General features: G+C 44.7%; 2 protein-coding genes across 2 annotated transcripts in view; both read left to right on the forward strand.

The window, feature by feature from the left end:
• LOC138952058 (vam6/Vps39-like protein) overlaps nucleotides 1–24908 on the forward strand; it is a 121567-nt gene that overhangs the window by 66825 nt on the left and 29834 nt on the right. Inside the window, exons 15-20 of the mRNA XM_070323630.1 lie at nucleotides 2101–2187; nucleotides 7355–7428; nucleotides 8778–8876; nucleotides 17378–17495; nucleotides 19708–19836; nucleotides 22017–22119. Of these exons, the coding sequence (XP_070179731.1) occupies nucleotides 2101–2187; nucleotides 7355–7428; nucleotides 8778–8876; nucleotides 17378–17495; nucleotides 19708–19836; nucleotides 22017–22119 (610 nt within the window). The remainder of the gene's footprint in view (nucleotides 1–2100; nucleotides 2188–7354; nucleotides 7429–8777; nucleotides 8877–17377; nucleotides 17496–19707; nucleotides 19837–22016; nucleotides 22120–24908) is intronic.
• Nucleotides 3729–4400, forward strand: LOC138952112 (uncharacterized; the record flags this gene model as incomplete). Its single annotated transcript, XM_070323709.1, has 1 exon — nucleotides 3729–4400. A coding segment is annotated over one exon (672 nt), but the record flags the coding sequence as incomplete, so codon positions are not given.

Here is a 24908-nt window from a genome sequence, read left to right on the forward strand (position 1 = left end):
TCGCGATTCATGTATAGTTTAATCTGTTAGTGTTCTGATGTAAGTCCAGCAGTAGATAGGTTAAGCCTATTTTAACATACTGGAAACTGGTAATCTTCCAGTAGGTATTAATTTAGTTTTACTAAAGCCTGCTGGGACACAAGTAATGGGTTAGTGCATTTGTAAACAGGAATCGCTTGACAAGTGGCCCCCTTCATCCCCCCCTTCCTCGTCCTGATATGGCTCTGCGTAGTCGGCTGGACGTTAAGCAACAAATAAACAAACAAAAATTTCTTTTTGTATCCCCACTAACAAGGAAATCAGCTTCACAAACACAGGATTCTTTTTGTATCCCCACTAACAAGGAAATCAGCTTCACAAACACAGGATTTCTTTTTGTATCCCCACTAACAAGGAAATCAGCTTCACAAACACAGGATTTATTTTTTTTATCCCCACTAACAAGGAAATCAGCTTCACAAACACAGGGTTTATTTTGTATCCCCACTAACAAGGAAATCAGCTTCACAAACACAGGATTTCTTTTTGTATCCCCACTAACAAGGAAATCAGCTTCACAAACACAGGATTTCTTTTTGTATCCCCACTAACAAGGAAATCAGCTTCACAAACACAGGATTCTTTTTGTATCCCCACTAACAAGGAAATCAGCTTCACAAACACAGGATTTCTTTTTGTATCCCCACTAACAAGGAAATCAGCTTCACAAACACAGGATTTATTTTTTTATTCCCACTAACAAGGAAATCAGCTTCACAAACACAGGGTTTATTTTTGTATCCCCACTAACAAGGAAATCAGCTTCACAAACACAGGATTTCCTTTTTTATCCCCACTAACAAGGAATCAGCTTCACAAACACAGGATTTCTTTTTGTATCCCCACTAACAAGGAAATCAGCTTCACAAACACAGGATTTCTTTCTCTGTATTTCGCAACAGCATTTAATCTGATTTTCTTCGATTGATCGTTTTCTGAAGAAAGAAAAAACTAGTCGATCGAGTGTGTTCACATTTTGATGAAAACTCAACGTTTTTTTTACCTTAACTCTCACAACTGGAACAGGACTAGACTACAAAGAATAGCCTAAGACTTGACAAAGAGACACCGAGCACGTATATTACAAAATAAAACATTAAAATGTCAAACTTTGAAAAATATATTAACTTTTAGAGCGAATAGTCACAAAAGGTTGCCTACGTAACATTCGTCCCTCGTTGGTAATGACTCATAAAATGCTCCAAGCCTGCTGCGTTCAAAAAGTTAATGGAATTTTTTTTATGGAAAAACCTTTCAGCGATGTTGAAGAACATTACATGCAAAAGAAACACCAAGTTTGATGCGTTGCTAAGTGACAAATGTCATTTTTACCGATCCAGCGTAACCACAAAAAATATAAACGAAGCTTAGTGGCGACACGCGAAAGGCAAAATCACATTCAAATCGGATCGAATTGACACGGCGCACATTTTAACATGTTCACTACACATCAGTAGTGCCTGATGATACACCGAGTCACATATTCGTGCGTGCAGAAATTATAGACATGTTCACGTAGTTCGCGGTTGGTTTTATAAACCAAATGTTACGTAGCAAACCGTTATTTTTTAACAATCCAAATACACACTGTAAACATATGTAGGGGAAAACAGCTAAGTGCATATGTAACACTAGCACAAAACACAACGAAGATGTATATCAGGGGTTTCATGGTCGCATTTCATTGGCAGCCACACGGATACTTAAAAACAAGATGTAAGCATGTCACAATAAAAACGCCGTTTTTGACGTCATTTTCTGTGTTTGCTTTTATACAAAACACTAACCAGCCTAACGATCCTCTTGATTTTATTATTGTTATCTCTTTGGTCAATTTGCAGTCTGTTGATATCCTTATATCATTCGAGAAGCAAGAGAAATCTAACTCTAAAGTCATGACCCTCTCGTGGTACACAGCTTTGTAGAACGACCCATATACAATACAATACAATACAATACAATACAATAATCTTTATTCATCTCTAAAAGAGAAATTACAAGCTTGACTGTGTGTCTGTAAAATCAATCAATTAATCAATCAAACTTTGTCTGTCTCTGTAGCTCTCAGTCTCCTGATGAAGCAAGCTGTCCGCCCTGACTCGCCCCTCAAAGGTCATGAGAGAACTGTGCAATATCTGCAACACCTGGGTATGTACACGCTGCTTTCTTGTCAGCCTCTACAGTCTGTACATGTGGTCATTCCATGCTGTCTGTCCGTATGTGTGGTCATTCCATGCTGTCTGTCCGTATGTGTGGTCATTCCATGCTGTCTGTCCGTATGTGTGGTCATTCCATGCTGTCTGTCCGTATGTGTGGTCATTCCATGCTGTCTGTCCGTATATGTGGTCATTCCATGCTGTCTGTCTGTATGTGTTGTCATTCCATGCTGTCTGTCTATATATGTTGTCATTCCATGCTGTCTGTCTGTATGTGTGGTCATTCCATGCTGTCTGTCTGTATGTGTGGTCATTCCATGCTGTCTGTCTATATATGTGGTAATTCCATGCTGTCTGTCTATATATGTGGTAATTCCATGCTGTCTGTCTATATATGTGGTAATTCCATGCTGTCTGTCCGTATGTGTGGTCATTCCATGCTGTCTGTCTGTATGTGTGGTCATTCCATGCTGTCTGTCTGTATGTGTGGTCATTCCATGCTGTCTGTCTGTATGTGTGGTCATTCCATGCTGTCTGTCCGTATATGTGGTCATTCCATGCTGTCTGTCTGTATGTGTGGTCATTCCATGCTGTCTGTCCGTATGTGTGGTCATTCCATGCTGTCTGTCTGTATGTGTGGTCATTCCATGCTGTCTGTCCGTATGTGTGGTCATTCCATGCTGTCTGTCCGTATGTGTGGTCATTCCATGCTGTCTGTCCGTATGTGTGGTCATTCCATGCTGTCTGTCTATCTATGTGGTCATTTCATGCTGTCTGTATATCTGTGTGGTCATTTCATGCTGTCTGTATATATATATGTGGTCATTCCATGCTGTCTGTCCGTATGTGTTGTCATTCCATGCTGTCTGTCTGTATGTGTGGTCATTCCATGCTGTCTGTCTGTATGTGTGGTCATTCCATGCTGTCTGTCCGTATATGTGGTCATTCCATGCTGTCTGTCTGTATGTGTGGTCATTCCATGCTGTCTGTCTGTATGTGTGGTCATTCCATGCTGTCTGTCTATATATGTGGTAATTCCATGCTGTCTGTCCGTATGTGTGGTCATTCCATGCTGTCTGTCTGTATGTGTGGTCATTCCATGCTGTCTGTCTGTATGTGTGGTCATTCCATGCTGTCTGTCTATATATGTGGTCATTCCATGCTGTCTGTCCGTATGTGTGGTCATTCCATGCTGTCTGTCTATATATGTTGTCATTCCATGCTGTCTGTCTGTATGTGTTGTCATTCCATGCTGTCTGTCTGTATGTGTTGTCATTCCATGCTGTCTGTCCGTATGTGTTGTCATTCCATGCTGTCTGTCTGTATGTGTTGTCATTCCATGCTGTCTGTCTGTATGTGTGGTCATTCCATGCTGTCTGTCTGTATGTGTGGTCATTCCATGCTGTCTGTCTGTATGTGTGGTCATTCCATGCTGTCTGTATGTATGTGTGGTCATTCCATGCTGTCTGTCTGTATGTGTGGTCATTCCATGCTGTCTGTCTGTATGTGTGGTCATTCCATGCTGTCTGTCTGTATGTGTGGTCATTCCATGCTGTCTGTCTGTATGTGTGGTCATTCCATGCTGTCTGTCTGTATGTGTGGTCATTCCATGCTGTCTGTCTGTATGTGTGGTCATTCCATGCTGTCTGTCTGTATGTGTGGTCATTCCATGCTGTCTGTCTGTATGTGTGGTCATTCCATGCTGTCTGTCTGTATGTGTGGTCATTCCATGCTGTCTGTCTGTATGTGTGGTCATTCCATGCTGTCTGTCTGTATGTGTGGTCATTCCATGCTGTCTGTCTGTCTGTGTGGTCATTCCATGCTGTCTGTCTGTATGTGTGGTCATTCCATGCTGTGTGTCTGTATGTGTGGTCATTCCATGCTGTCTGTCCGTATGTGTTGTCATTCCATGCTGTCTGTCTGTATGTGTGGTCATTCCATGCTGTCTGTCTGTATGTGTGGTCATTCCATGCTGTCTGTCTGTATGTGTGGTCATTCCATGCTGTCTGTCTGTCTGTGTGGTCATTCCATGCTGTCTGTCTGTATGTGTGGTCATTCCATGCTGTCTGTCTGTATGTGTGGTCATTCCATGCTGTCTGTCTGTATGTGTGGTCATTCCATGCTGTCTGTCTGTATGTGTGGTCATTCCATGCTGTCTGTCTGTATGTGTGGTCATTCCATGCTGTCTGTCCGTATGTGTGGTCATTCCATGCTGTCTGTCTGTATGTGTGGTCATTCCATGCTGTCTGTCTGTATGTGTGGTCATTCCATGCTGTCTGTCTGTATGTGTGGTCATTCCATGCTGTCTGTCTGTATGTGTGGTCATTCCATGCTGTCTGTCCGTATGTGTGGTCATTCCATGCTGTCTGTCTGTATGTGTGGTCATTCCATGCTGTCTGTCTGTATGTGTTGTCATTCCATGCTGTCTGTCTGTATGTGTTGTCATTCCATGCTGTCTGTCCGTATGTGTTGTCATTCCATGCTGTCTGTCTGTATGTGTGGTCATTCCATGCTGTCTGTCTGTATGTGTGGTCATTCCATGCTGTCTGTCTGTATGTGTGGTCATTCCATGCTGTCTGTCTGTATGTGTGGTCATTCCATGCTGTCTGTCTGTATGTGTGGTCATTCCATGCTGTCTGTCTGTCTGTGTGGTCATTCCATGCTGTCTGTCTGTCTGTGTGGTCATTCCATGCTGTCTGTCTGTATGTGTTGTCATTCCATGCTGTCTGTCTGTATGTGTGGTCATTCCATGCTGTCTGTCTGTATGTGTGGTCATTCCATGCTGTCTGTCTGTATGTGTGGTCATTCCATGCTGTCTGTCTGTATGTGTGGTCATTCCATGCTGTCTGTCTGTATGTGTGGTCATTCCATGCTGTCTGTCTGTATGTGTGGTCATTCCATGCTGTCTGTCTGTCTGTGTGGTCATTCCATGCTGTCTGTCTGTATGTGTGGTCATTCCATGCTGTCTGTCTGTATGTGTGGTCATTCCATGCTGTCTGTCTGTCTGTGTGGTCATTCCATGCTGTCTGTCCGTATGTGTGGTCATTCCATGCTGTCTGTCCGTATGTGTGGTCATTCCATGCTGTCTGTCTATATATGTGGTCATTTCATGCTGTCTGTCTATCTGTGTGGTCATTCCATGCTGTCTGTCTGTATGTGTGGTCATTCCTTGCTGTCTGTCTGTATGTGTGGTCATTCCATGCTGTCTGTCCGTATATGTGGTCATTCCATGCTGTCTGTCTGTATGTGTGGTCATTCCATGCTGTCTGTCTGTATGTGTGGTCATTCCATGCTGTCTGTCTGTATGTGTGGTCATTTCATGCTGTCTGTCTGTATGTGTGGTCATTTCATGCTGTCTGTATGTATGTGTGGTCATTCCATGCTGTCTGTCTGTCTGTGTGGTCATTCCATGCTGTCTGTCTGTATGTGTGGTCATTCCATGCTGTCTGTCTGTATATGTGGTCATTTCATGCTGTCTGTCTATATATGTGGTCATTCCATGCTGTCTGTCCGTATGTGTGGTCATTCCATGCTGTCTGTATGTATGTGTTGTCATTCCATGCTGTCTGTCCGTATGTGTGGTCATTCCATGCTGTCTGTCTATCTATGTGGTCATTTCATGCTGTCTGTCCGTATGTGTGGTCATTCCATGCTGTCTGTCTATATATGTTGTCATTCCATGCTGTCTGTCTATATATGTTGTCATTCCATGCTGTCTGTCTATATATGTTGTCATTCCATGCTGTCTGTCCGTATGTGTGGTCATTCCATGCTGTCTGTATGTATGTGTGGTCATTCCATGCTGTGTGTCTGTATGTGTGGTCATTCCATGCTGTCTGTATGTATGTGTTGTCATTCCATGCTGTCTGTCCGTATGTGTGGTCATTCCATGCTGTCTGTCTGTATGTGTGGTCATTCCATGCTGTGTGTCTGTATGTGTGGTCATTCCATGCTGTCTGTCTGTATATGTGGTCATTCCTTGCTGTCTGTCTGTATGTGTGGTCATTCCATGCTGTCTGTCTGTATGTGTGGTCATTCCATGCTGTCTGTCTGTATGTGTGGTCATTCCATGCTGTCTGTCTGTATGTGTGGTCATTCCTTGCTGTCTGTCTGTATGTGTGGTCATTCCATGCTGTCTGTCTGTATGTGTGGTCATTCCATGCTGTCTGTCTGTATGTGTGGTCATTCCATGCTGTCTGTCTGTATGTGTGGTCATTCCATGCTGTCTGTCTGTATGTGTGGTCATTCCATGCTGTCTGTCTGTATGTGTGGTCATTCCTTGCTGTCTGTCTGTATGTGTGGTCATTCCATGCTGTCTGTCTGTATGTGTTGTCATTCCATGCTGTCTGTCTGTCTGTGTGGTCATTCCATGCTGTCTGTCTGTATGTGTGGTCATTCCATGCTGTCTGTCTGTATGTGTGGTCATTCCATGCTGTCTGTCTGTATGTGTGGTCATTCCATGCTGTCTGTATGTATGTGTGGTCATTCCATGCTGTTTGTCTGTATGTGTGGTCATTCCATGCTGTCTGTATGTATGTGTTGTCATTCCATGCTGTCTGTCCGTATGTGTGGTCATTCCATGCTGTCTGTCCGTATGTGTGGTCATTCCATGCTGTCTGTCTATCTATGTGGTCATTTCATGCTGTCTGTCTATCTGTGTGGTCATTTCATGCTGTCTGTATATATATATGTGGTCATTTCATGCTGTCTGTCTATCTATATGTGGTCATTTCATGCTGTCTGTATGTGTGGTCATTTCATGATATCTGTATGTGTGGTCATTTCATGCTATCTGTCTGTATATGTGGTCATTTCATGCTGTCTGTCTATATATATGTGGTCATTTCATGCTATCTGTATGTGTGGTCATTTCATGCTATCTGTCTGTATATGTGGTCATTTCATGCTGTCTGTCTATATATATGTGGTCATTTCATGCTATCTGTATGTGTGGTCATTTCATGCTATCTGTCTGTATATGTGGTCATTTCATGCTGTCTGTCTATATATATGTGGTCATTTCATGCTGTCTGTATGTGTGGTCATTTCATGCTGTCTGTATGTGTGGTCATTTCCTGCTATCTGTCTGTATATGTGGTCATTTCATGCTGTCTGTCTATATATATGTGGTCATTCATGCTGTCTGTGTTTATGTACAGGAGCAGAACATCTGGATCTGATCTTTGAGTATGCAGAGTGGGTGTTACAGCGTCACCCTGAGGATGGCTTGAAGGTAACCATGCATGGAGTGGGTGTTGATCAACATGATCAACTTCATTTGATTTGATTTGATTTGATTTGATATGATATAACTGGCTTCCCACCGATGCCAGGTTGGAGTACAAGATAGTGTGCATTGCTTTCCTGCATTTCAACAGCACTTGTCCTCAGTATTTAACATACACCAACCCTCTCGCCCTTTCAGATCAAACTGTGAAAAACTCCTCAGAAAACTTAACTGGAAATACATGCAAACAGCTTCATCAGAAGCTGAGTCCTTAATTCCTCAGAGATCCATCCCATGTAATTGATGCAACTTGTGGTATTATTCGTTAAAATTTTTACGGAATTCAAAAGGTTATCGCGGAAACCAAATTTTCTAAATGCCCAATACATATAATCTTTGGAAATTGAGTCAAAAGCACGTGAAAAGTCAAGGGCAAGTAAAATGCCTGGTTCATTTTTCTGATTCATAAAATCTGTTACGTCATCAATCAATCGAATAACATCGCTTGATTTTCTCCCTTTAATAAAACCGACTTGATCTTCTGAAATAATATCAGTAATGACAGATGCGAGGCGAATTGCTAAACACTTTGCAAATATTTTATAGTCAGTATTTGTTAGCGAAATTGGTCTCCAATTAATTAGGCTGTCCCGTGGTAAATCTTTTCCTTTGTGGAGTAAGGAAATAACTGCTCTTTTTTGTGTAGTCGACATCTCACCGACTTGAAAGGATGTTTGTAGAGAATTGAAAACCATCGTCTTTAGGCTCGGCCAAAAATCTTCACGAAGCTAGCTGTAAGCCCGTCCAAACCTGGCGATGATCCGTTCCTTGATAACTGTAATGCTCTGCCAATTTCGTCAATAGTGAATTCACGGTCCATGTCAACTTTCTGTTCTTGTGTTAACTGTGGAATATTTAATCCATCAACTTCACGTTCAGCTTTATTTTCGTCAAAATCAATATTTTTTCCAAATACATCGTGGTAAAATTGTGTTTGCTCTTTCATTATTTCTTCTTGTGATGTAATCATATTCCCGGCTGTGTCCCTGTTCTCTCTGTATGATATTTACAGAGGACACACCAGAGATTAGAGATGTGCTAGACATACTGCTTAGTTTGATTGTGAATGATGGCTGTGGCCCTGTTCTCTCTGTATGATATTTACAGAGGACACGTACACCAGAGATTATAGATGTGCTAGACATACTGGTTAGTTTGATTGGGAATGATGGCTGTGGCCCTGTTCTCTCTGTATGATATTTACAGAGGACACGTACACCAGAGATTAGAGATGTGCTAGACATACTGCTTAGTTTGATTGTGAATGATGGCTGTGTCCCTGTTCTCTCTGTCAGATCTTTACAGAGGACACACCAGAGATAGAGACGCTTCCTCGAGACAAAGTGTTGGACTACCTGGAGAAGATCAACCCCAGTCTCGCCATTCCTTACCTGGTCAGTTCTGTTCCCCCTGTCTGTGTGTGGTCAGTTCTCTTCCCTCTCTGTGTGTGTGGTCAGTTCTCTTCCCTCTGTGTGTGTGTGGTCAGTTCTGTTCCCTCTGTGTGTATGTGGTCAGTTCTGTTCCCCCGGCCGGCCGGCCTGTCTGTGTGTGGTCAGTTCTCTTCCCTCTCTGTGTGTGTGGTCAGTTCTCTTCCCTCTGTGTGTATGTGGTCAGTTCTGTTCCCCCTGTCTGTGTGTGGTCAGTTCTCTTCCCTCTCTGTGTGTGTGGTCAGTTCTCTTCCCTCAGTGTGTATGTGGTCAGTTCTGTTCCCCCTGTCTGTGTGTGGTCAGTTCTCTTCCCTCTCTGTGTGTGTGGTCAGTTCTCTTCCCTCTGTGTGTGTGTGGTCAGTTCTGTTCCCCCTGAACTGTGTGTCAGTTCTGTTCCCCCTGTCTGTGTGTGGTCAGTTCTCTCCCCCTGTGTGTGTGTGTGGTCAGTTCTCTTCCCTGTGTGTGTGTGTGGTCAGTTCTCTTCCCCCTGTCTGTGTGTGGTTGGTTCTCTCCCCCCTCTGTGTGTGTGGTCAGTTCTCTTCCCTCTGTCTGTGTGTGGTCAGTTCCCTTCCCTCTGTCTGTGTGTGGTCAGTTCTCTTCCCCCTGTCTGTGTGTGGTTAGTTCTCTCCCCCCTCTGTGTGTGTAGTCAGTTCTCTTCCCTCTGTCTGTGTGTGGTCAGTTCTCTTCCCTCTGTCTGTGTGTGGTCAGTTCTCTTCCCCCTGTCTCTGTGTGTGTGGTCAGTTCTCTTCCCTTTGTTTGTGTGGTCAGTTCTGTTCCCCCTGTCTGTGTGTGGTCAGTTCTCTTCCCCCTGTCTGTGTTGTTAGTTCTCTTCCCCCTGTCTGTGTGGTCAGTTCTCTTCCCCCTGCCTGTGTGTAGTCAGTTCTCTTCCCCCTGTCTGTGTTGTCAGTTCTCGTCACCCTGTCTGTCTGTGGTCAGTTCCCTTCCCCCTGTCTGTGTGTGGTCAGTTCTCTTCCCCCCGTGTGTGTGTGTGTGTATGTGTGTGGTCAGTTCTGTTCCCCCTGTCTGTGTGTGGTTAGTTCTCTCCCCCCTGTGTGTGTGTGGTCAGTTCTCTTCCCTCTGTCTGTGTGTGGTCTGTTCTCTTCCCTCTGTCTGTGTGTGTTGTTAGTTTTTTTCCCTGTGTTTGTGTGGTCAGTTCTCTTCCCTGTGTGTGTGTGTGGTCAGTTCTCTTCCCTGTGTGTGTGTGTGGTCAGTTCTCTTCCCCCTGTCTGTGTGTGGTCAGTTCTCTTCCCCCTGTCTGTGTTGTCAGTTCTCTTCCCCCTGTCTGTGTGTGGTCAGTTCTCTTCCCTCTGTCTGTGTGTGGTCAGTTCTCTTCCCCCTGTGTGTGTGTACGTGTGGTCAGTTCTCTTCCCTGCATGTGTGTGTGTGGTCAGTTCTCTTCCCTGTGTATGTGGTCAGTTCTCTTCCCTCTGTCTGTGTGTGCATGGTCAGTTCTCTTCCCTCTGTCTGTGTGTGTGTGGTCAGTTCTCTTCCCTGTGTGTGTGTGGTTAGTTATCTTCCCTGTGTGTGTGTGTGTGTGTGGTCAGTTCTCTTCCCTGTCTGTGTGTTGTCAGTTCTCTTCCCTGTGTGTGTGTGTGGTCAGTTCTCTTCCCCCTGTCTGTGTGTGGTCAGTTCTCTTCCCCCTGTCTGTGTTGTCAGTTCTCTTCCCCCTGTCTGTGTGGTCAGTTCTCTTCCCCCTGTCTGTGTTGTCAGTTCTCTTCCCCCTGTCTGTGTGGTCAGTTCTCTTCCCCCTGTGTATGTGGTCAGTTCTCTTCCCTCTATCTGTGTGTGGTCAGTTCTTTTCCCCCTGTGTGTGTGTGGTCAGTTCTCTTCCCTGTGTGTGTGTGTGTGGTCAGTTCTCTTCCCTGTGTATGTAGTCAGTTCTCTTCCCTCTGTCTGTGTGTGTGTGGTCAGTTCTCTTCCCTCTGTCTGTGTGGTCAGTTCTCTTCCCTGTGACTGTGTGGTCAGTTCTCTTCCCTCTGTCTGTGTGTGGTCAGTTCTCTTACCTGTGTATGGTCAGTTCTCTTCCCTCTGTCTGTGGGGTGTGGTCAGTTCTCTTTCCTCTGTCTGTGTGTGGTCAGTTCTCTTTCCTCTGTCTGTGTGTGGTCAGTTCTCTTTCCTCTGTCTGTGTGTGTGTGGTCAGTTCTCTTCCCCCTGTGTGTGTGGTCAGTTCTCTTTCCTGTGTGTGTGTGTGGTCAGTTCTCTTTCCTGTGTGTGTGTGTGGTAAGTTCTCTTTCCTGTGTGTGTGTGTGGTCAGTTCTCTTTCCTGTGTGTGTGTGTGGTCAGTTCTCTTCCCTGTGTGTTGTCAGTTCTCTTCCCTCTGTCTGTGTGTGGTCAGTTCTCTTTCCCCTGTCTGTGTGTGTGTGGTCAGTTCTCTTTCTTGTGTGTGTGTGGTCAGTTCTCTTTCCTGTGTGTGTGTGGTCAGTTCTCTTTCTTGTGTGTGTGTGTGGTCAGTTCTCTTTCCCCTGTCTGTGTGTGGTCAGTTCTCTTCCCTGTCTGTGTGTGGTCAGTTCTCTTCCCTGTCTGTGTGTGGTCAGTTCTCTTTCCTCTGTCTGTGTGTGTGTGGTCAGTTCTCTTTCCTGTGTGTGTGTGGTCAGTTCTCTTTCTTGTGTGTGTGTGTGGTCAGTTCTCTTTCCCCTGTCTGTGTGTGGTCAGTTCTCTTCCCTGTCTGTGTGTGGTAAGTTCTCTTCCCTGTGTGTGGTCAGTTCTCTTCCCTCTGTCTGTGTGTGGTCAGTTCTCTTTCCTCTGTCTGTGTGTGGTCAGTTCTCTTCCCTGTCTGTGTGTGGTCAGTTCTCTTTCCCCTGTCTGTGTGTGGTCAGTTCTCTTCCCTGTCTGTGTGTGGTCAGTTCTCTTCCCTGTCTGTGTGTGGTCAGCTCTCTTCCCTCTGTCTGTGTGTGGTCAGTTCTCTTTCCTGTGTGTGTGTGTGTGGTCAGTTCTCTTTCCTCTGTCTGTGTGTGTGTGGTCAGTTCTCTTTCTTGTGTGTGTGTGTGGTCAGTTCTCTTTCTTGTGTGTGTGTGTGGTCAGTTCTCTTTCCCCTGTCTGTGTGTGGTCAGTTCTCTTCCCTGTCTGTGTGTGGTCAGTTCTCTTCCCTCTGTCTGTGTGCGGTCAGTTCTCTTCCCTGTGTCTGTGTGTGTGGTCAGTTCTGTGTATAGTATTGTGGCGGGAGAGCCCTAATTGTAGAAAGTTTAATGTTATAGGATTAGATATTGAAGGTTCAGGACAGTCATGGCGTACAGAGTCAATCTGTCACTCTATCGCTGGCCTCAGCTTTCAAAAGAAGCGTAAGAATAATCGGTATCGAAACCAAAAGTAGAAGATGCAAGGGAAGTAATTCTCTTTTCAGTTCCGTGTTGGCGGCCATTTGTGTGGCGCTGTGGTGAAAGCCGAGCTTTACATAGATAACAATACGGTTGACAGGACGGTACGCACGAAACACATAACAAATGTAAACACGCACTGCGGCCGGGGTTATACCCAGCCGCCTTGCGCTCGCTACATTAACTTCACATAACGCTGAGCTCCCCGGGGGAAGCTAAGCTTAATGCCTCTAACGGACTCACCGTTTAAGGCTGCAACACGAACGTCTTCAAGTCTTGAAGACGGTCGTCGTATCGATGCTCTCTCGTCTGTGTCTAGGTCGAATCTGCCTTCTCTTACCCGCCACTGCGTGGCTTAACACTTCCGGTACAGGGGGAATCTAATGGAGTCGTCTCCCTTAGCCTAACAGGGAAATCGACATTCACCACATTCCTCCCCGTTTTGAAAAGAGGGCCCCTGAACTCGACCGCAGATGCCGTCCCGGGAAGGGGGCTCTTCTTTGGGACCGGTGGTGGTAAATGGTCTTCCTGGGGACACTGCTAGGCATGCGGGCTCTATCCTCATACTTCCTCACTCCGCTGCACATTTCCCGACCAAGGTGTGCTGGGGGTATGCTGGTCTTCCTGCCACCGTGGACCAGGCACCTCGTCAAGCCTGGCAGGGGAGCGTTGTGCCTTGGAAGGATACTTCATGGAGGGGTTTGAGGCGTTTTCACAGAGAAGCGCGCATATTGCTGAGGGGACACTGCACTTGGGACGGCTAGTCCCCTGTAGTTCTCCCTCTGCATGCTGCAGCCCTTCAGCTCAAGGCCTTTGCTTGGGCCTCCCAGTGTTGGATGGCACTACAGTACACCAGGGCATGTCCACAACAGTCAAGCGCAGGCTTTTGCACACGCCTATCAGACACCCACTTCCCCTAGGTGAAGGACGTCCGAAGGCGGGTTGTGCGCTTAACCCTCCTCCCCTTTCTAAAAAAACACCTCAACAACCACATTCCTAGGCTCTTGAACACACAGGGCCTACCCCGTAGCAGCCCGCGTTCCCAGTTAGGTGCAGGGGAGATGCAACTTATTCCCACCCCTTGTAACGTGCCTTTTAGGGTAGGTGTCACTATCATCCCCGCATTGCCGGCCTTGTTGACCAGCGGCGCCAGAACCTGCCACCGTCCCTCTTTGATTGGAAGGGTTGTGAACCTCACTGAAACTGGGGGGACCAGAGGCTGCCGAGAGACGCGCTCCTGAGTTCAACTGACCTTCCCCTAAGTGTTTCGGTTCGGGGGGTCACCCGTGTTCTTGTCGTGGGCGTGTGAAAATTCCCCTCGGCGTCGCTGCTCAGTGGACTGCCGGGGGGTCACCTGTGTCGCTTTCCCCGAGTATTGCGGTCGGGGGGTCACACATGTTTCTGTCGTTGGGGTGTGGATCTTCCCTCGGCGTCGCTGCTCAGCGGACTGCTGGAAGGTACACTCCACTTCCCACCGTTGTTGACACTTTGGGTTTGTCAGGGGAATGTCGCACTCGGGGCCTTCAACCCTGACTCCCGGGGGAGGGTTCCTGGTGCAACTGAGAGGCGCGCATGTCGCCGAGGGGGTCCAGTCCCAGGGGTAGTCCCTCCCTTGCGGCTCTCCCTCTGCATGTCACAGCCGCTTGCGCTCCCGGCCTACACTGGAACTCGTTCCTATTGTGACTTGAGACTTGGGTCCTTGTGGGGAGAGCCGGGGCCGGAGCTGTACTCTGGAAGGGCTAGCTACCTCTTTATCCTGCCTGTCGGCATGGTGGGCCTTAGCCTCTTCCTGACGTTCTAACTGGAGATCCTGCCTGTCGACATGGTGGGCCTTAGCCTCTTCCTGACGTTCTAACTGGAGATCCTGCCTGTCGACATGGTGGGCCTTAGCCTCTTCCTGACGTTCTAACTGGAGATCCTGCCTGTCGACATGGTGGGCCTTAGCCTCTTCCTGACGTTCTAACTGGAGATCCTGCCTGTCGTCACCGTGGGCCTGAGCCTCTTCCTGACGTTCTAACTGGAGATCCTGTTCTTCTTTGGGGAAAAGGTGGTCGCTGGCATCATTTTCCGAGGATGTTTTGTGGGGACCATCTTCCACCTCCGATTCGTTTTCCTCATTTCCAACGACCGTGCCAATGGACATTAAACTCTCTAGCGTCCCTTTTGACTCTTCCTGAAAGGGGTGCGCAAGATACAAACGCTGCGTAGTCCATTGTTGGGTCATTGAGGTAGACGGCCAACTGCCTTGCGACCTTCACCTTACAGTTTAGAGTGCCGCAGATTCCAGCTACGGTGATCTCTTCCATCTGGACGACCGAGGACTCTTCCATTTCTTTCCCGTTGAAAGTAGCCATGACAACTGGTGCTAAAATGGCGCTTCCCCTGCCCTATTCCTAAGGTTCCCTTCGATGGGTCGTCCCCATATTTCTACTAACCTCCCCCCACCTCAAGAAACAAAGAAAAAACATGATTACCCCCTCCCCCTACTAAATAACCAAAAAACTGCGCGGAGTGTACTCCAGCTGCAACATACAAAAGTACACTCACTTTTCTTCTAAATTTCCACGTTCCGCTCTTGGCGTCGCTGTCCAGCGTACTGCCTAGGGTTCCGTGGATGGTTTTCCCTAGGGGAACGCTGCATCAGGGAGAGGAGTTCCACGGAGGCTTCCACAGTGGGTGCTGGTTCTCGCATGGGGTGGTGACTTGGCGTCGCTGCTCAGCGTACTGCCGGGGGTTCCGTTGATGGTGCATTTTAGTGGGGGTCCAGTATGGGGGAAATGTCCTCCGTCACAGTTCCTCCCTTGCATGTCGCAACTTCTGCCTTACTTGGCTGCCGTCCCAGCTGTTACCATAGTCCCTGAGGTGTAGAGGACCCGGATAAACACGGCCTAGTATGCTAGTGCTACCAGGCTGTTCGTGGGGGCGAGCGAGAGGTGGCACCGAGGTGATCGCCAAGACGCCGGCAAAAGTTCATTCCATTCGTCTGAATGGTTTTCATTGTTACGTAGGTCGTCATTTCTTCTCGCAATCATTATGCGATAGACAGATTAGAGGTGCATGCACCAGGAGAACGAACACAACGCGAGGTAAAAACTAGACATAAAAGTGAGTAAATAACAATTGCACGCACGAGACAATAGATCTGCAGAGCTAAACAAAAGACGTTGTTTGTTTCTTATCTACAACTCTCACGGTTTTCCGCCGGGTCAACAAATATACAATCTACATAATAGGAAAACTGCTACAGTATTCTCCTTGTTCCACACAAACAACTGAGTGTTGTATTCTGAGTGTTCAGCACAACAGGGAAACAGTCAATCCTTTTGTTGGACTGTCACGTTTTATAGTCAAATAAATTACCTAAAACAGTCAATTACTGCTAACTGACTAACCACACCACGATCCACTCTCGCAGTCACACAAAAAAGTCAGAAACAACAACAGTATAAGTTCTAGACGTCTGTTTATATACACTAACTCTCCACCTCCCTCTTCTCGTGAAGCCAAAAGTGTTTTTACGACCAAGTCGTAAGACAAAAATAACTGACAAAAAGCCAGTTAAAGTTTATGAAATAATAAGAACACGCTGAACCGTGTAAAGTTAGAAAACACTTAGCTGCTCTGTAAAAAGTCTTAGCCTGTACAGGCGTTAACACTCCACGTTGTCACAACTCAAAGTTCTTCATAAAGGGTTAGAAAGATGACAAGGTGAGGGGGCGTTTACGCATGGGTGCACTCAACTCTTGGTGTAGCCAGGGTCCATTCGATGAAACGCAGTGGAGCATACAGGTGAGAGTCGCAGCAACACCAGCAACAGCCGTAGAACAGCAACCGTACAGCAACGAACAGCAAGAGTGTAGCCCGTCTCCAGCAAAAGTGTAGCACGTCTCCAGCAACCAGGTAGCAACAAGGCAGCAACCGGGTAGCAACAAGGTAGCAAACCTCCAGCAAGTCTCCAGCAAGCTGAAACAGGGTAGTTGGTGCAGTGACCATGGCAACAATCCCCCCTTTTTCCACCTTTAAACATATCTAACTTCCTCCTTCAGCGAGCACGTGGTACCTGCAAGAATAGACTTTTAATAACAACTCAAGGCATTTTCTCCTCCTCTCCATATCTGCAAAAACCATATACAGATTACAATTTAGCGTTATAATGAGCAAGTTATACGCTATCATGGAGAAACAAAACAGAGTTTACATTTCACAGACATTGACCGGTCACCAGCGTACAGTAACGGCTAATTACCTCAACAGCTTGTAAAACGCAGCTCTCCCAAGCGAACCGCTTGAATATTTGGCTCCCGCTCGTCAGCGAAAATATGTAGCCAAATCCCTCCGTCCTAAGCCTTCTGCGTTCTGCACTGACGCCAGAAGCCCGTTGGTCGACCTAAACCAGTCTTGCAACACGTTGGAATCCTCCAAATCTTAGTCACGAAAACCCAGACCTCCGTCTGCAAAAGCATGTGTAGGAAAAAGAAAGCTCGAAGGACTGGGAAGAAAGACCATGTGATCTCCCTGACCAATCAGCAATCGCCTGTCCCAGAACAAGTGATCTCCCTGACCAATCACTGGTCGCCTACCATAACCAGGTATAGCATGCCCGGAACACGTGATTTAATCCGTGAGCGAAAATCACCCCATTTTTCCGCACGGTTTTCACGCCGGCAAATCCCACGTGCATTTCGTGACTTCCACAAAACTTTTTCACAATGCGGCAACCAGCACCGGCACATTGCTTTGCAATTTGGGAAAGGCGCCCCACAAAGAGTTCCTTTCCCACTCGTGTCACTGAAACCGTGACATGGACCTACTTTGCATACGTGTAAAAATAGTGCTGTTCTTGCTTCACTGCAGTATAGTGCAAACTAGGTCAAATACCTAACCTGCTTTATATTTTGCATGCATATTATGACCTAGAAATTGTGCATTGCATTTATGATTATATATCAACTTTAAAACAACATGTAAATCACTTTTCAGTACAATGTACCAACGTTTATGTCCGTGTGTGCGCGTGTGTGCATGTGTGTGTGTGTGTGTGTGTGTGTGTGTGTGTGTGTGTGTGTGTGTGTGTGTGTGTGTGTGTGTGTGTGTGTGTGTGTGTGTGTGTGTGTGTGTGTGTGTGTGTGTGTGTGTGTGTGTGTGTGTGAACAGGAACATGTGATAGAGGACTGCGAGGACGAGACAGCCGAATTTCACAATCGCCTGGTGCTGCTATTGAAGGATCGCGTGCAGGAACACATGGAGTCATACCTCAACTCCCTGCCTGAAGGTATACAATACAAGACAAGACAAGACAAGACAAGACAATACAATACAAGACACAAAAATACAAGGGTTAGGGTTAAGACAAGACATTGCTGTTGAAGGATAGCATGCAGGAACACATGGAGACCTACCTCAACTCCCTGCCTGAAGGTATACAATACAAGACAAGACGAGATGAGACGAGACGAGACTTGACTGTTTAAGGATAGCATGCAGGAACACATGGAGACCTACCTCAACTCCCTGCCTGAAGGTATACAATACAAGACAAGACGAGATGAGACGAGACGAGACGAGACTTGACTGTTGAAGGATCGCGTGCAGGAACACATGCAGACATACCTAAACTCCCTGCCTGAAGGTATACAAGACAAGACAAGACAAGACAAGACAAGAAAATACTGTTTAAGGATCGTGTGCAGGAACACATACAGACCTACCTCAATTCCTTGTCTGATGGTATACAATACAAGACAAGACAATATAAGACAAGACAATACTGTTGAAGTGTCGCTAGCAGGAACACATGAAGGTATACAATACAAGACAAGACAAGACAATACAATACTGTTGAAGGATTGCGTGGCGGAACACATGGATACCTACCTCAGCTTCCTGCATGAAGGTATACAATACAAGACAACACAAGACAAGAGAGACAAGACAAGACAAAACAAAACATTGCTGTTGAAGGATCGCATGCATGAACACATGGATACGTACCACAACTCCTTGCCTAAAGGAATACAATACAAGACAATAACAGACAATACAAGACTACACAATCCAACACAATACTGTTGTCTGTCTTCAACAAAACCATGGAACATGCATGGTACTACTGTTGTCTGTCTTACAGAACACCACTGGTACTACTGTTGTCTGTCTTACAGAACACCATGGTACTACTGTTGTCTGTCTTACAGAACACCATGATACTACTGTTGTCTGTCTTACAGAACACCATGGTACTACTGTTGTCTGTCTTACAGAACACCATGATACTACTGTTGTCTGTGATACAGAACACCATGGTACTACTGTTGTCTGTCTTACAGAACACCATGGTACTACTGTTGTCTGTCTTACGGAACACCATGGTACTACTGTTGTCTGTCTTACGGAACACCATGGTACTACTGTTGTCTGTCTTACAGAACACCATGGTACTACTGTTGTCTGTCTTACGGAACACCATGGTACTACTGTTGTCTGTGATACAGAACACCATGGTACTACTGTTGTCTGTCTTACAGAACACAATGGTACTACTAAGTCTTACAGAACACCATGGTACTACTGTTGTCTGTCTTACAGAACGCCATGGTACTACTGTTGTCTGTCTTACAGAACACCATGGTACTACTGTTGTCTGTCTTACAGAACACCATGATACTACTGTTGTCTGTGATACAGAACACCATGGTACTACTGTTGTCTGTCTTACAGAACACCATGGTACTACTGTTGTCTGTCTTACAGAACACCATGGTACTACTGTTGTCTGTCTTACAGAACGCCATGGTACTACTGTTGTCTGTCTTACAGAACACCATGGTACTACTGTTGTCTGTCTTACAGAACACCATGGTACTTCTGTTTAATGTCTTTCTTACAGAACATCATGGTACTACTGTTGTCTGTAATACAGAACACCATGGTACTTTTGTTAAATGTCTTTCTTACAGAACACCATGGTACTGCTGTTGTCTGTAATACAGAACACCATGGTACTACTGTTGGTTGTAATACAGAACACCATGGTACTACTGTTGTCTGTCTTACAGAACACCATGGTACTACTGTTGTCTGTCTTACAGAACACCATGGTACTACTGTTGTCTGTCTTACAGAACACCATGGTACTACTGTTGTCTGTCTTACAGAACACCATGGTACTACTGTTGTCTGTCTTACAGAACACCATGGTACTACTGTTGTCTGTCTTACAGAACACCATGGTACTACTGTTGTCTGTAATACAGAACACCATGGTACTACTGTTGTCTGTCTTACAGAACACCATGGTACTACTGTTGTCTGTCTTACAGAACACCATGGTACTACTGTTGTCTGTCTTACGGAACACCATGGTACTACTGTTGTCTGTCTTACGGAACACCATGGTACTACTGTTGTCTGTCTTACGGAACACCATGGTACTACTGTTGTCTGTCTTACAGAACACCGTGGTACTACTGTTGTCTGTCTTACAGGTCACACACCTAGCAGAACGGGGGAAGAGGTGGAGGACTTGGGGAAAGAGAGGGCCAAGCTGATTCACTTTCTCCGCACGTCAACGCACTACCAGGCCGAGCGCCTTTTGACCCGGTTCCCACTGGATGGTGAGTGGCTATTCTTTCTCTTTTACTTTCTCTCTTTCTTTCTTTCTCTCTTTCTTTCTCTCTCTCTCTCTTTTTTCTCTTTCTTTCTTTTTCTCTTTCTTCTTTCTTTCTTTCTTTCTTTCTTTCTTTCTTTCTTTCTTTCTTTCTGTGTTTGTTTGTTTCTTGTGTATTGTGTTGGTTGCTCAGTTTCATTGAAAGATGGGTTCTGCACAATTCTGTGGATATGAAGGTTACCTTGTCTGGAGGTTTCCTTCTGTCCTGTCAGCAATCACTAAGGTTTGCCGATCAACGTCTTACTTAAACTCACATCAGTGTATGTTTTGAGATCAATTTCTTTAACAGCCATAACATCGAACGCAGAAGAAGAAGAAGAAGATCAACTTCTTTAACAGCCATAACATCGAACGCAGAAGAAGAAGAAGATCAATTACTTCTTTAACAGCCATAACATCGAACGCAGAAGAAGAAGATCAACTTCTTTAACAGCCATAACATCGAACGCAGAAGAAGAAGAAGAAGATCAACTTCTTTAACAGCCATAACATCGAACGCAGAAGAAGAAGAAGAAGATCAACTTCTTTAACAGCCATAACATCGAACGCAGAAGAATAAGAAGAAGATCAATTACTTCTTTAACAGCCATAACATCGAACGCAGAAGAAGAAGAAGAAGATCAACTTCTTTTACAGCCATAACATTGAACGCAGAAGAAGAAGAAGATCAACTTCTTTAACAGCCATAACATCGAACGCAGAAGAAGAAGAAGAAGATCAATTACTTCTTTAACAGCCATAACATCGAACGCAGAAGAAGAAGAAGAAGATCAATTTCTTTAACAGCCATAACATCGAACGCAGAAGAAGAAGAAGAAGATCAACTTCTTTAACAGCCATAACATCGAACGCAGAAGAAGAAGAAGAAGATCAATTTCTTAGTTTGACTCTTACCAGTTTATGTTTATGGAACAATCTCTTAGTTTGACCTTTACCAGTTCATGTTTGTATGACAATTTATTTTAGTTTCACGCTATTTAGATATCAAAATAACCAAAGGGAAGTAAGCGCTCTAAATGCATGTGACATGTGTAATGGAGTAAGCGAGAGTTATACGGAACCAATCTCCTGGCACCTGAGAGAATAACAAGCATTGAAATGAACAAGCAACTTTCATCCTGTTCAAAAAAATAAGTTGTCTGTCTTACAGAACACCAAGGTACTACTTGCTTCTTTTTGTTTGAGGATGAAAGTCGCTTGTTCATTTCAATGATCGTTATTCTCTCCACTAGCAAAGATGTAACAGTCACAGAGTGTACTTGTAGGTTTCTACTAGGAGAGATGTAACATGCAGTCACAGAGTGTACTTGTAGGTTTCCACTAGGAGAGATTTAACAGTCACAGAGTGTACTTGTAGGTTTCTACTAGGAGAGAGATGTAACAGTCACAGTGTGTACTTGTAGGTTTCTACTAGGAGAGAGATGTAACAGTCACAGAGTGTACTTGTAGGTTTTCACTAGGAGATATGTAACAGTGAGTACTTGTAGGTTTTCACTAGGAGAGATGTAACAGTGTGTACTTGTAGGTTTCCACTAGGAGAGAGATGTAACAGTGAGTACTTGTAGGTTTCCACTAGGAGAGATATGTAACAGTGTGTACTTGTAGGTTTCCACTAGGAGATATGTAACAGTGTGTACTTGTAGGTTTCCACTAGGAGATATGTAACAGTGAGTACTTGTAGGTTTCCACTAGGAGATATGTAACACTGAGTGTGTACTTGTAGGTTTCCACTAGGAGATATGTAACAGTGAGTACTTGTAGGTTTCCACTAGGAGATATGTAACACTGAGTGTGTACTTGTAGGTTTCCACTAGGAGATATGTATATAACACTGAGTGTGTACTTGTAGGTTTCCACTAGGAGATATGTAACAGTGAGTACTTGTAGGTTTCCACAAGGAGATATGTAACACTGAGTGTGTACTTGTAGGTTTCCACTAGGAGATATGTAACAGTGAGTACTTGTAGGTTTCCACTAGGAGATATGTAACACTGAGTGTGTACTTGTAGGTTTCCACTAGGAGATATGTAACAGTGTGTACTTGTAGGTTTCCACTAGGAGATATGTAACAGTGAGTACTTGTAGGTTTCCACTAGGAGATATGTAACACTGAGTGTGTACTTGTAGGTTTCCACGAGGAGAGAGCTATCCTGCTTGGTCGACTTGGACGTCATGAACAGGCACTGGCAATATATATCTACCTGCTTAACAGCAGTCACCTGGCCGAAGGGTAAGTACATATCTACCCTTTCAGGGGTAAGCAACTATCTAATTCCTGAAAGGTTAGCATATATCTACCCTTTGAAAGGTAAGCATATCTGTACCTGCTCAAAGATGAAATATATATAGGTAAGCATATATCTACCTGCTGAAGAGCAAGCATATATCTACCTACTAAAAGTTAAGTATGTATTCACCTGCTTAAAGGTAAGCATATATCTATCTGCTGAAAGATAAGCATATATCTACCTGCTAAAAGTTAAGCATGTATTCACCTGCTTAGAGGTAAGCATATATCTATCTGCTGAAAGGTAAGCATATATCTACCTGCTAAAAGTTAAGCATGTATTCACCTGCTTAAAGGTAAGCATATATCTATCTGCTGAAAGGTAAGCATAATATCTACCTGCTAAAAGTTAAGCATGTATTCACCTGCTGCAAGGTAAGCATATATCTATCTGCTAAAAGTTAAGCATGTATTCACCTGCTGCAAGGTAAGCATATATATCTATCTTCTGAAAGGTAAGCATGTATTCGCCTGCTGCAAGGTAAGCATGTATTCACCTGCTAAGCATATACCCTTCAAAAAAAGTTAAGGACCACTTTTTCAAACGCATGCCATGCAAAAATGACAAGGTTAAATGAATAATTTTTTTCTGTATTGTTTTTTTGAAGAACTGAGGACTGTCTCCAGAAAATGTCACGTCAAACATGCCAGCGAAAACAACGCTAGAGTTTGTTACTCTAGACAACCCTCTGATTTCAAATTCACAACATTAGTATTTCTTACAACAAAAAACTGCAAAATCTTATCACAGCAGCGATCACTAGTTAATCTCCCACTAATCGGTAGTGAAATGTCCTACGACATAAGGTGATCTCTCCCCGGACCATCACAGAGCCCCCATCAAACGATTTCGTTCTAGAACAGTGCCATCTGCAAAGCGCTCTCTACGACGCCTCTAGACTCTGATGCGTCCATCATGAGGATCCAAGATGCCTGTTTAGCATGACACAGTAACACTGCCTGCCAAAAATGTTCCTAGAGCAAGACTCACTGCTCATTTGTTAATTACAAAACCTGACGTTTCAATCAAATTATCGAACCCTTGACTTTTTGCGAATATTTTAAAGATTGTGAACATTTCATGACCGGTCCTTAACTTATTTTGAAGAGTATATATCTACCTCCTGAAGGGTAAACCTATATCTACCTGCTGAAGGGCAAGCATATATCATCTGCTGGAAGGTAAGCATATTATATATTCACCTGCTGCAAGGTCAGAATGTTTCCACCTGCTGAAGAGTAAGAATATATCTATACCTGCTGAAGGTTAAGCATATATCTAACTGCTGAAGGGTAAGCATTTATCAATCTGCTAAAGGGTAAGAATATATCTAGCTGCTGAAGGTTAAGGATATATATCCTCCTGCTGAAGGGTAAGAATATACCTATACCTGCTGAGCCTTAAACATATATCTTAACTGCCTGAAAGGTAAGTCACCTTGCTGAAAGGTAGGCATACATCTTCCTGCTGAAAGGCGAGTTTACTTGCTGCCCTTCTTCCTCCCTCTCTGTATCTGCCTCACTTTATGTCAACTGAATGGAATTGAACTTTCTCCCTCTCTGTATCTGCCTCACTTTATGTCAACTGAATGGAATTGAACTTTCTCCCTCTCTGTATCTGCCTCACTTTATGTCAACTGAATGGAATTGAACTTTCTCCCTTCCTCTCTGTATCTGCCTCACTTTATGTCAACTGAATGGAATTGAACTTTCTCCCTTCCTCTCTGTATCTGCCTCACTTTATGTCAACTGAATGGAATTGAACTTTCTCCCTTCCTCTCTGTATCTGCCTCACTTTATGTCAACTGAATGGAATTGAACTTTCTCCCTCTCTGTATATGCCTCACTTTATCCCCGAGTACGCTAGTACTAGGGCTCAGCAGACTTTAATTGTGTGTCTGTGTGTGTGTCTGTGTGTCTTTCTCCACTTATTGCTGGGAAACTACTGGGCACAGTTCGTTCAAAAGTTGATACACTAACTTGATAATAGGTCCGATTGATCGTATTAAAACTTCATAATGTTACCTGGGACCTAAATGCGAAATAAACCACAAAAACGACTTGGCCGTAGGAGGAGTTCACACCGGCGGGGCAACACGCAGCCATTGAGCTAATAGAACAGCCGAACGCGTCACACAAAAATACGTCATGACAAAGTTACACGCAAAGCGAAAGAGACTTTGACGTCATTTACTTTTGTTCGGAATTTTCCGTCTGTTCCTAGCTTGTCAGTGAAGACCTGACGTGAGTAAGCTTACCCAAAACGTCTTTGTTCTCTATTCACATTGCAGCTGTGAAATAATCAGTCTTGTGTCTCGGTCGTGTAGGTACAGAGTTTGCTTCTGCAATCATTGTGTTCGTGTTGATGACGGCTTCATAAGACAAAATAATAAGCGAATCTATCGCGAGGAAGACGTTTATGTACAAATCACCGAACCCAACCCATTTTTTGTATGCATTTTTCTGAAGAATAAACTGCATGTGGTTAATTTCATCCGTTTAATGCTTGTCGAAACGAGCCATAAGGCTTTAGAATAAAAGATTTCACGCATTGCTTGGCCATCTGATCACAGATGAGGTCGCAGTTTGTAGGTTGAATCTATGAATCGGCCAGAGATAGATCTGCATTTCTGGTCAGAAACCAACATTTACACCACAGACATTCCAAACATTTATAATTATTGAGCGAGCCAGTCTGAAGAGTACTCGGGTCCAGCGCGAGCGTTTTTTAT

Source organism: Littorina saxatilis, linkage group LG17, assembly GCF_037325665.1.
Source record: "Littorina saxatilis isolate snail1 linkage group LG17, US_GU_Lsax_2.0, whole genome shotgun sequence".
Lineage (NCBI taxonomy): Eukaryota > Metazoa > Mollusca > Gastropoda > Littorinimorpha > Littorinidae > Littorina > Littorina saxatilis.